This window comes from Podarcis vaucheri (genome assembly GCF_965113315.1).
Source record: "Podarcis vaucheri genome assembly, chromosome: 16".
NCBI classification, from domain to species: domain Eukaryota; kingdom Metazoa; phylum Chordata; class Lepidosauria; order Squamata; family Lacertidae; genus Podarcis; species Podarcis vaucheri.
Genome location: NC_138754.1, coordinates 22,298,695 through 22,311,355, shown reverse-complemented (window position 1 = coordinate 22,311,355; position 12,661 = coordinate 22,298,695). Strand labels below are relative to the sequence as shown.

At 47.0% G+C, this 12,661-nt stretch overlaps 1 protein-coding gene across 3 annotated transcripts in view; it reads left to right on the top strand.

The window, feature by feature from the left end:
* The window catches only part of DTX1 (deltex E3 ubiquitin ligase 1), a 75,915-nt gene that overhangs the window by 30,368 nt on the left and 32,886 nt on the right, over positions 1-12,661 (top strand). For all 3 annotated transcript variants that reach the window (XM_082203216.1, XM_082203217.1, XM_082203218.1), the window contains exon 3: positions 8,914-9,595. In XM_082203216.1, the coding sequence (XP_082059342.1) occupies positions 8,914-9,595 (682 nt within the window). The remainder of the gene's footprint in view (positions 1-8,913; positions 9,596-12,661) is intronic.

Here is a 12,661-nt window from a genome sequence, read left to right as displayed (position 1 = left end):
AACAAGAGGTATGACTGTATTGGTTGCTATTTAACATGACCTAAGTAATACCTTACATATCTATCGTCACCTGAGCTCATTTCAGTGTAAAGTAACTGTCCAAGCAATGTAAAAGGAATGGCATTAATTGTGCATTGTTTGTGGACTGAAAAACAACAAGAGCCAGCGTTATGTAGTGGTTTAGAGTGCTGGATCTGGGAGGCCAGGGTTCAATTTATTAGTAGTAATAGTAGTAGTACCCCACCTATCTGACTGGGTGGCCCCAGGCACACAGCCATGAAATGCTCCCTGGGTGCCCTTGGGCCGGTCACAGTCTCTCAGGCAGACTTTTGCATTCCATAAGGACTAGAAACTTGCTTTTTTTAAAAAATGAAAGAAAGCAGAGGTCCCTGAATTCCGTAACTAGACCTGCACACTTCCACCCACTGTAATCTTGACCACAAGCACCTACTTGCTCCAGAATGTGGCCTGAAAGAATCGTCCACGAAAAACCTTGTGATGATGAATAATCTGGTTACAAGGGTCACCTCCAGGCCGAAGCATCCCTCCTGGTGGCCTCGATGTAGCAGCGTTTGCCTCGTAGGCCATCTGGCTTCCCTGGTCTTCCTCCTCCTCCTCCTCCTCCTCCTCCTCCTCCTCCTCCTCCTCCTCCTCTTCCTCCTGAGGAGCGCTGTCTCAGCAAAACGCACTGCTGCCTGATTCAATTCCTCCCCTTGTGCTAGGCAGGCTCAGAAGGCAGCTGATTAATTGCCGTAATTATGGTAATTAATCGGGCTGGACAAACGGGCAGGGAGAGCTTTTTTGCGGGGATGTGGACGCTGAGTTGTGCGGAGGTGGACCAGAGCAACGTTCAGGCCAGGAGGAGGTTGTATATGTGAGCTGAGCTTTGTGATAACACCACCCAAGCAATAAGACTGGCGCTTTTTCGGTTGCCAACAGTGAGGAAAAGTACCTTTTTCAGATGCCAGCTTGCTGCTTTCATTGTTTAGGGCAAAACAGAGAAGTGGAAGGAGACATTGAGGAAACAAAACTACCACCAGGCTTCCAGACTTTTTCTCTCCAATCCCCCCCACTTCTCTTTTAATTTGTATGCCCCCTTTCTATATTACTGTAGGCAAGGCGGTTTGCAACAGCAAAATGTACGTCAAAGCTCACACAGCTCATAATAATCCGACCCAGTACAAAATGAATAATAATCATAATGAAACGTAGCTTTAAAACAAACAACTTATATCAAATAAAGTAATGAAGATAATGGCACACAATGGAATTCGCTCTCGAAATATCAGCAAATAAAAATTAATCAGGAATTCACTCTTAACAAGTACAATAAATAGCTACTAAACTGTAATCAGTAAAAATAACAGCAAGTCACAATGCATAAGATGCCATGATACATGCAAAACCGTGTTAAAGGGTCAGATTGAGAAACAAAGACACACAGCTTATGAAATTATTTATAATTTGCAAATAATTCCGCAAGCAAAGTAGGCGCTCTGCCACTGAGGTACAGTGGTACCTCGGGTTACATACGCTTCAGGTTACATACGCTTCAGGTTACAGACTCTGCTAACCCAGAAATAGTGCTTCAGGTTAAGAACTTTGCTTCAGGGTAGGAACAGAAATCGTGCTCTGGTGGCACAGCAGCAACAGCAGGAGGCCCCATTAGCTAAAGTGGTGCTTCAGGTTAAGAACAGTTTCAGGTTAAGAACAGACCTCCGGAATGAATTAAGTACTTAACCTGAGGTACCACTGTACAGCACATCTGTTAGGAACATAGAAAACTGGCTTAGTGGTCCTTCCAGCCCAGTATTTCCTGCACTGACTGGCAGCAGCTCTCCAGGGTTTCAGTTAGGGGACATTCACAGCTCTACCTGCATATGGGATTGAACCCAGGACTTTCTGCATGCAAGGCAGATGCTCTATCTCTGAGCAATGGCCTTCCCTTAAGACCTAGGTACATAAGAAGCCACCTTCTAGGCAGTCAAACCCTGGCCCATCTAGCTCAGTATTGTCTACACTGACTGGCAGTGTCTCTCCAGGGTTTCAGACAGAGGGTGTTTTCCAGTGACCCTGGTCTCAGTTATAAATTTAAAAATGTGTTATAAAAATGTGGCACCAGAGGGCGCTGTAGAGCAGCGATACATTACCAATGGTAAATTGCATTGAGAGCTATGTTTTTATAGCGTTTCTCATCAGTGTAGATCCAGCCTCTATCTGGAGAAGCCAGGGACTTATTGGATTCAAGCTGATGCTCTGCCCACTGAGCTATGGTGAGAGCAAGATTCTAGTCCTCAGTGTTCTGAATAAAGGGTGAATTAAATAGGAGCATAGGTAAAGGTAAAGGGACCCCTGACCTTTAGGTCCAGTCGTCACCGACTCTGGGGTTGCGGCGCTCTTCCCGCTTTTTTGGCCGAGGGAGCTGGCTTTGTAACGATTTGTTGGGTCTCTGGACCGTAATAAAGATTGATTGATTGATTGATTGATTGATTAATAATCACACTGGTCTACCTTGCAGGGTTGTTGAAAATGTTTTTAAGATGCAACACATGCCAATGTGCATCTCAAAGTGCTATATCAATGCTATTAGCGTTCATAGTGATTTATTACACTTGACCGCAGAACAGTGGCATTTGCACAAAGCATTACGTTCCTCGCCAAAGATTTACTGGTTTTTAAGCAAACTTATTCTCACGGAACGATAGGCTTGGCAGTCGTGAACAGGAAGGGCTCATGGCAGACTTTCTGTTAGCAAGACCAGTGATGACTCAGACCCAGGTTATGTCAACAACAAAATGAGGCCAGCTAGCAAAAACGAGGCAAACTCAGTTCCATGTGTCAGCAACACCAGTGATTTTGTTTCCCTCACAAGGACCCTGTGGAGGAGGATTGCTTGAGAGCATGTGAGAAAACCGTCCTAGACCCTCCAGATGTCTCGATTTTCCAGGGACAGCCCCCGCATTTACAAAAGCCACTGCAGTCAAATCAATCTACCATGCCCTCCAACATTTCTCCAATGAAAATAGGATGTTATAAGAAAAACTGCTCCCTTTTCCTTATGGGGTATTCCGGAGCCCGTATATGAGGCCTTAAGTGGATTCCCTGTCAGTAGGAGAAAATAACAGAGGCCAACCAGAGTATATTGAGAAGCAAAGCGGCTAGTAAGCCTGATCTTTATTCAAGGAACTCCCAAAACATCATACATACATCACAGAAGGAGGCGGTCCACAGCAGAAATCCTGTCTGCCAGGATACCTGATGATGGTCACTGATTGCATTACCTGAGCAGCCTGGCCATTCTGTTGTGATGGTTAATACTTTAGTTCCTGAGTCCCAGGTCATAGGCTCACCCTATTCCTACACAAATACGCCCTTAAGACAGGATTTGCAAGCAAAAAGACAATGGGAAGGCTTTCCCCATTTGCCTCCCTTACTATAGAGGAACATTTGAGGTCATTGGGAAAGTCAAAATGGCTTCAGGATTGTTCTCCCATGCTATTTCAGTCACATGGTTCATATATTTAGATATGTGTGCATTTATGAGTATTTATCTACATTTGAGACCTTAACATTCTTTTAGAGGGATATTCCCATTCCATAATGATATTTTTTACTATTTATACCCCACACATCTTATTGGGTTGGCCCAGCCACTCTGGGCAGCTTCCAACACATATAAAAACATAATAAAACATTTAACATTTAAAAAAAACTTCCCTATGCAGGATTGCCTTCAGATGGCTCAGGCATTGGATAACTCCATACCCTCCAACATTTCTCCAATGAAAATTGTTGTTGTTTAGTCGTTTAGTCGTGTCCGACTCTTCGTGACTCCATGGACCAGAGCACGCCAGGCACTCCTGTCTTCCACTGCCTCCCGCAGTTTGGTCAAACTCATGTTAGTAGCTTTGAGAACACTGTCCAACCATCTCATCCTCTGTCATCCCCTTCTCCTTGTGCCCTCCATCTTTCCCAACACCAGGGTCTTTTCCAGGGAGTCTTCTCTTCTCATGAGGTGGCCAAAGTATTGGAGCCTCAGCTTCAGGATCTGTCCTTCCAGTGAGCACTCAGGGCTGATTTCCTTCAGAATGGAGAGGTTTGATCTTCTTGCAGTCCATGGGACTCTCAAGAGTCTCCTCCAGCACCAGAATTCAAAAGCATCAATTCTTCAGCAATCAGCCTTCTTTATGGCCCAGCTCTCACTTCCATACATCACTACTGGGAAAACCATAGATTTAACTATAGGGACATCCTAAGGAAAAGCGGGACATTCCGGGATCAAATCAGAAACCGGGACGGCTTCTCTAAATCAGGGACATCCCTGGAAAATAGGGACACTCTGTTTTTCTCCTTCTCTCATAGCCCTAGAACTTCTGGATGTCCAATGAAGCTGAATGTTGGAAGAGTCAGGACTGATAAAGCAAAGCCCTTCTTCATGCAATATGTAGTTAAACTATGGAACTCACTTCCACAGGAGGAAGTGATGTCCCCCAACGTGGATGGCTTTAAAAGAAGATTAGACAAATTCAAGGAGGAGATAGGGCTATTCCAGGACCATCCCTGGAAAATAAGGATACTTGGAGTGTATGTAGAAGGCACCTTCCTGCACTCACAAGCCAGGCCAAAAGGGGAGGCAGTGAGGAGGGCTTGCTGGCGCCCCTTGTGGCCTGTACCAGGAAGACACCCACTTGCCCTCCGTGCTGGCGGGCGGCTTCCTCTTCAGCAGTGCTGCAAGGCAAGAGCGCCAGGAGCCCTGCCAAGCCGGCCCTCGCTGAAAGCAAACACCACGGAAACCGCTGGCGTACGGCCGTTTAGCTTTATGAGTCTCCAGGGAGGGATGCATAGTTAACGTAACACTTCAAACATAATTATTGATTGCGCACACAGCCTGCTGTTCTGGCTGCAGCATCAGCAAGCAGAAGGGAGAGACGAGATAAGCTGGGCAAGGAGAGCTGGCTCTGTATGTGTGTGTTGGTGTGTGTTGGTGCCCTATTACATGGTGCCCTGGTGGGTTTCAGGCATGCAGGAGTCTCTTCCATGCCTATTTGGCCCATCTAGCTCAGTGCTGACTACACAGACTGGCAACAGCATTCCATGGCTTCAGGCAGGGCTCTCTCCCTAAGTATTCCTACTAGCGCCTTGTGCCTTGAACCCTTTGCTACGAGGACAGCACTGCTGCGCTCAGGTCCTAATTGTCGCTGGGCTAGATGGGCCTTTGGCCTGATCCAGCACGGCTTGTCTTACGTTCCTATTTAGGGACGCAGATCTTGGTGAAGCAATAAGAGATGCTTCCTAATGATGAGAGTGACTGGCTTTGTCCACTGTCAGAGGCAGCATGCATTTGCATACCAGTTGCTAGCATTCCCAAGAGGGGAGAGTTGCTTTTGCACTCAGCTCCTGCTTGCAGATTCCCACAGGCAACTGGGTGGCTACAGAGAGATGTGCTTATGCTATGTTCTGCTTCCACTGTAGATGGCAGTATGCCTCTGAAGACCAGCTGCTGGCATTTATTATTATTATTATTACAGTGGTACCTCTGGATGTGAATGGGATCCAGCCCCGTTCACATCATGAGCAGAATGCAACCCACATCTGCGCGTGCGTGGGTCACAATTTGTCGCGTCTGCGCATGCGTGTGATGTCATTCTGAGCGTCTGCACATGCACAAGTGGCGAAACCCGGAAGTAACCCGTTCCGTTACTTCCAGGTCGCCACAGGACGCAACCTGAAAAGATTTAACCTAAAGCGACTTTAACCCGAGGTATGACTGTACTGCTATTATTATTACTAGGAGGGACGTGGGTGGCGCTGTGGTCTAAACCACTGAGCTTTGGGCTTGCCGATCAGAAGGTCAGTGGTTTGAATCCCCACGACAGGGTGAGCTCCTGTTGCTCGGTCCCAGCTCCTGCCCACCTAGCAGTTCGAAAGCATGTCAAAGTGCAAGTAGATAAATAGGTACCGCTCCAGCGGGAAGGTAAATGGCGTTTCCGTGCACTGCTCTGGTTTTGCCAGAAGCGGCTTAGTCATGCTGGCCACATGACCGGGAAAAACTGTCTGCAGACAAACGTCAGCTCCCTCGACCAGTAAAGCGAGATGAGCGCCGCAACCCCAGAGTTGTTTGTGACTGGACTGAACTGTCAGGGGTCCTTTACCTTTTATTACATTTCTATCCCACCTTCCCTCCAAGAAGCTGAAGGTGGTCATGTGGTTCTTGCCACTCTACCATTTTGCCCTCACAACTACCCAGTGAGGTAGGTTAGGTTGATAGATGGTCTCTGGCCCAAGTCTCCTAGTGGGCTGAGTGAAGATTTGAACTTGGGTCCTCAACGCTCTAACCACTAGGCCACACTGGCTCTCAATCACACCTGGGAAGAGCTTCTGTTGCATTCAGGTCCAAGCGCCTGGGAGAAGATGGTCCTCATGTCAATCGGGATCATATTCCTGAAAGAATCCACCTCCCAGTTGCCCATGACAGGCCAGATAGGCTTGTGGCCAGTATACGTGTGCAGGTAGACTTGCCGATCAGAATGTTGGCGGTTCGAATCCCTGCAACGGGGTGAGCTCCCGTTGCTCGGTCCCAGCTCCTGCCAACCTAGCAGTTCGAAAGCACGTCAAAGTGCAAGTAGATAAATAGGTACTGCTCTGGCGGGAAGGTAAATGGCGTTTCCGTGCGCTGCTCTGGTTTGCCAGAAGCAGCTTAGTCATGCTAGCCACATGACCCGGAAGCTGTACGCTGGCTCCCTCAGCCAATAAAGCGAGATGAGCGGCGCAACCCCAGAGCCGGCTATGACTGGACCTAACAGTCAGGGGTCCCTTTACCTTTACCTTTATATGGCTCATGAAGTGGGACTGCCCAGCACCTTTTCTGAAATCAATTAATCCTGCCATATCTGACCTTTATCTGAACTGGAATATCCCTTTTCCCAAGCGTGTTAGCTCTGTTCACAGGGTGAAAAGGGGAGAAGGAAAAATTCTTTCCCTAACAGAAAAAGAAAAAACTCCAGCTGTGGCCTCAGATGGAATCTGCTTGGTGGTGTCGGTTATAAAACGGAAAAGGGACCAAAGGGTGTGTGTGTGTGTGTGTGACATCAGCTGGGAACATCCAGAGAGAAAGCAGAGGCTGCTCCCGAGTCTGTTGGGTCCATGGAAAAGGTGAACAGGAAGGCTCAGACTTGTCCCGGGCTGTCAGGAGGGCTTCCTGATCATCTAGGGGAATACTGAGCAAGAACAATGGCTGGGCTGGATAGCAGGCTGGGCTGCGGAGCATAATCGTGTGAGTAAATGCGGCCCGGTCCAAATTGGCTGAGCAGCTTGTGTTGAGAAGGGAGGACATTTGGGATGGGTGGAACCTGACACAACACAATTAGTGCTTGCCTTAGCACCACAGTGCCAGCAACTCTGGGAGGGATGCAGGTAGCAAAGATATGCCCAGAATGCATTGCCAGAAAACGGGAAGGTGTTAAAAGAAGCCCTAGCAAGACCTCCCTTGCTAGCAAGAAGCAAAAAAAAGGGGGGGGGCGTGGATCTACAATCGATGCAAGGAAATAAGATGAAACTACAGTTGCATACCCTCCAACATTTCTCCCAGGTCAATAGTTTTCAAGCCCCATCATCATGGCCTGGGAAGAGCCATAGGCTGGTAGAGGAGCATTTGATTTTCATGCAGAATGTAGGTCCCAGGTTTAACAGGAATCTTAAATCCCCATAGTAATATGGTTCAGCTTGCACCTTTACCAGCTGCTCTGATAAGACAACGCTGTTTCCAAGATGGCTTAAAAAACTAGAACCCCAAAAAATCTACCAATCAGAGTGACGTGCAAAAGGCAGGTGCATACTTCTCCAACATTTCTCTGATGAAAATAGGGACATCCTAAATAATAATAATAATAATAATAATAATAATAATAATAATAATAATAATAATAACACTCCACCCATCAGACTGGGTTGCCCCAGCCACTCTGGGCGACTTCCAACATATATAAAACCTTAATACAACATTAAACATTAAAAAACCCTTTCCTATACAGGGCTGCCTTCACATGTCTTCTAAAGGTTGTGTAGTTACTTATCTCCTTGGCTTGGGGGCCACATAACTCCATATCCTCCAAAATTTCTCCAGGAAAAACAGGGACATCCTAAGAAAAACTGGGACATTCCAGGATCAAATCAGAAACCAGGACGCCTTCTGTAAATCCGAGACTCCCCCTGGAAAAATAGAGTAATATTCTTCTTAGTTATATGTTTATGAAAATAAAGTTCCTTGGAATATGAAGAATCTGGACACTGTAGTCTTTACAAAGAAGCTATCAGTCACCTAGGAGTTATTTAGGTTCCTAGCTGTAAGCTACTCTGCTACTTTGCATATCATCAAGATTTATTTTATATACTGTCAAACCTTGGCTCCCAAATGCTGAAAACCTGGAAGTAAATGCTCCAGTTTTTGAACGTTTTTCGGAAGTCAAATGTCCAACACGGCTTCTGCTTGAGTGCAGGAAGCTCCTGCAAGCAATCGGAAGCTGCGCCTCGGTTGTCGAACATTTTGGAAGCCGAATGGGCTTCTAGAATGGATTATGTTCGACAACTGAGGTTTGACTGTACAGTGGTATCTGGGGTTACAGACGCTTCAGGTTACAGATGCTTCAGGTTACAGACTCCGCTAACCCAGAAATAGTACCTCGGGTTAAGAACTTTGCTTCAGGTTGATAACAGAAATCGCGCGGTGGGGGCATGGAGGCAGTGGGAGGCCCCATTAGCTAAAGTGGTACCTCAGGATAAGAACAGTTTCAGGTTAAGAACGGACCTCCAGAACAAATTAAGTTCTTAACCCGAGGTACCACTGTATACGTAACACATGAAACTGCGATTCCCCACCTCTGATCCATCGCTTCTTTCTCCTTTGTTCTCTCCCAGGGACAATGCGCCCGGTGCGAAGGAACTTTTATGACCCTTCCTCTGCCCCCGGCAAGGGGGTTGTGTGGGAATGGGAAAACGACAACAACTCCTGGACTCCGTACGACATGGACATCTGCATCACTATCCAGAATGCGTACGAGAAGCAGCATCCGTGGCTGGACCTGTCCTCGCTGGGGTTTTGCTACCTGATCTACTTCAACAGCATGTCTCAGGTGAACCGCCAGACACAGAGGAAACGCCGTCTAAGGAGGCGCATGGACTTGGCTTATCCTCTCACCATCGGCTCCATCCCCAAGTCCCAATCTTGGCCCGTGGGGACCAATTCTGGGCACCCTTGTTCGTGCCAGCAGTGCCTGTTGGTCAACAGCACCCGGGCAGCCTCCAACGCCATCCTGGCCTCCCAGCGCAGGAAGGTGTATTCCGGGAATGGGAACGGATCGCTGGCCGTCCGGCAGAGCAATACGTTCAATGGAACGGCGATGTGGTCGCTGGGCACGGTGCAAGCCAGTGGAACGGGCAAGATCGAGCAGGTCCGTTCCGGCAACGGGATGCAAGTGGCCACTTTTTCGCGGAGCCAGAGCGCACCCAGCCACACCCAGCTCCCCGGCCAAAACAACCTGAACCGGCCCGGTACGCAGCGAGTGGCCATCTTGAGTACTCGGGCTTCCATCCCACCAGGGTAAGTAGCTGAAAAGTATTTGCCACTTCCCCCTTTTTATTTTATTTTACCTATAATGGATATTAGGGATGCGGTGGCACTGTGGGTTAAACCACAGAGCCTAGGACTTGCCGATCAGAAGGTTGGTGGTTCGAATCCCCGTGACGGGGTGAGCTCCCATTGCTCGGTCCCTGCTCCTGCCAACCTAGCAGTTCGAAAGCACATCAAAGTGCAAGTAGATAAATAGGTACTGTTCCAGCAGGAAGGTGTACGGCGTTTCCGTGCGCTGCTCTGGTTTGCCAGAAGCAACTTAGTTATGCTGGCCACATGACCCGGAAGCTGTACGCCGGCTCCCTCGGACAATAAAGCAAGATGAGCGCCGCAACCCCAGAGTTGGCCACGACTGTACCTAATGGTCAGGGGTCCCTTTACCTTTATAATAAATATTTAGGACTAGGTTCATCGACCTAATGCAATAACAATGATTAAATATGGAGAAGGGTGGATTGGTCAGTGACGGTGTCCTCCACCTCATACAAATGAAATGTAAAAGCGCTGTGAACAATTGCTGCAACAGAATAACAAACGTGTGGTGACTTTTCAAACGAGTAGTTCAGTACTCCAGTTGATATGCAGCCACCGGGTGGTACCTAATGGTTAGAGCATCTGCTTTGCATGCAGAAGATGGCAGATTCAATCCCTGGTATCTCCGGGTAGGACTGGGAGAGAGATCCTTGCCTGAAATTGTGGAAAGTTGCTGCTAGTCCATGTTAACAATACTGAGCTAGATAGACTAGGCAGTCTGATGCACTGTAGGACAGCTCTCCAGGCTCCTGCATACAAACAGAAATCTTGCAACAAGCCAGCTAATACAGATTACAGGTGATTTAAACCCTGTCTCCATCTCAACCATTCCTCCCAATTTTAGCCATACAGCTCCCTATGTTCCTACCAATCGCTGTTATTAACAACCAGTGCATAGCCCTAAACATTTTGTGAATCTAAGTTTGGCCTCATTGAGGCGCAGTATTTCAATATGAGTAGGAAAATGAGGGTACCCGTAAACATTTTAAAAGAAAAAAAGCACTGTTAGCAACAGTAACATTTGAGACTAAGGTTAGTAACTAACCTGATTGTCATTGTCACCAAAAATCATCACCATCCAGTCATCATCTTTGTTGTTGTTGATGCTGATGATGGCATTATTATTATTATTATTATTATTATTATTATTATTATTATTATTATTATTATTATTATTATTTTGTTACCCAAAGGTCTCATAGTGACTTGCAACTCATTTATAAACATCTAGCTCACTGGGTGACCTTTGGGCCAGTTGCTGTATTTATTTCCCCCGATTTGAACTATAAAATGGTGATTTTCTTGAGTCAAAATGAGAGTACCCCTAAACATTTTTAAAGAAAAGAAAGCACTGACAGTGTGTGTGTGTGTGTGTGTGTGTGTGTGTGTGTTTGCACACACACAAACACATAAATACACACACACACAAAGACAAACACAGAGAGAGCATTTTGGATTGCCATTTTAATCCAATGCTATCCCTACTCAGAACCCACTGGAATTAGCAGGCATGTCTAACTTTGGTCCATTCATTTCGGTGGGTTTACTCTGAGTAGGACGAGCACTGGGGTTTTCAGGTAAAAGAGTCAGCCTGCCTGTCTGTCTTTCAGAGCCCCACACAATCACCCTCTGCTCTCCTCCCCATCTTTGTCCAGCCGGCCAGTGTTGACATAAACAACAAAACAGGGAAGAAGAGGCCTCTGAATCGCAGCCCACCCAAGTTGCGAAGGAGACCACCGCACATGATTCCTGCGCGGTGGAGCTGGGTGCTCTCTGCCTCCCCTGCTCTGGTGCTCAGGGTGGCGGAAGCCGACGTCGCCCACGGTTGCCCAGACACCTTGCCTGAGCGGCAGGCGCACCCAGGAGCGATATGTCAGCTTTGGCCAGAGGAGAGCGGCCTTGTGTTGCCACGGCAACCAGGTGGCAGCGCTGCAGATTCTCTGAGAATAATTGGAGCCTCTGGGGCAGCGCTGGGAAAGGGGCGGGGGGGGGGGGGACAGGCTCTTTCCTCTCTGCTGCTCCCTCCTCTCTCCTTTCTCACATTTGGTGTCTCTGGCCTTTATTCTTCGCTTCTCTTTCTGCCTAGGAAGACTCAAGAGAGGCCACATTCACACCCAGCACTAGAAGCATCGCTTTAAACAGTCACGGCTTCCGCCAAAGGAGTCTGGGAGTCATGCTTTGCTAAGGGTGCGGAGAGTTGTGGAGAGACATCCCCTTATTTCCCTCACGGAGCTACAATTCCCAGAACGGTTTAAGAATCAGTCCCTCTTTCCAAGGAACTCTGGGAATCGTAGCTCTGGGAGGGGAATGGAGGTGTCTCCTAAAAATTCTCTAAAGAAATTGGAGTTCTTGTTGGAAATACACTGAAAAAGATATACCAAGAACTCTGGCCACAACTTTCAATTTGAAAGTTTCAAATTTCAAATTTCAACCATCGTACTTACATGTTATATTTAAATTTACTTCTAGCTTCAAACTGTTATTCTTAGCAGAATATACACGTTTTTCATTCCTAAAAATTCTCAGCACCCTTAGCAAACTACAGCTCCCAGAATTCTGCGAAGGAAACTGTGACTGTTTAAAGTCATGTTTTATGGCGGCATCCTAGTGTTTAAAAGGTATGGTGTGAATGTGGCCTCGGTCTGAACCCTGAATTCTCATGTAACACTTGGTATTTGGGTACAGATATCTTGGGGACAAAATATACCTGAGCTCATTGACCCTTCATGGGGGTTACCTGTGTGTTAAGAATGGTTGTTTTCCTGCCATTTCTTTTTTAAAAAAACTTGATTTTTTTATAAAAAAAAATATGTCAACGCTGCACTCTAAGGCTGGTTAATCTCACCATTTGAAGTCTCCAGGGAAATGAGTCCATTTCTTTCACCTCAAAATGCTCTAAAATAGGGTACCCTATTGCGGTCGATACTGATTTGATGTGATTCTGCCAGGGGTTAATAAAAACCTCAGGGTCGATAGGGGTCTGGGCTTGAAGAGGCATAGTGT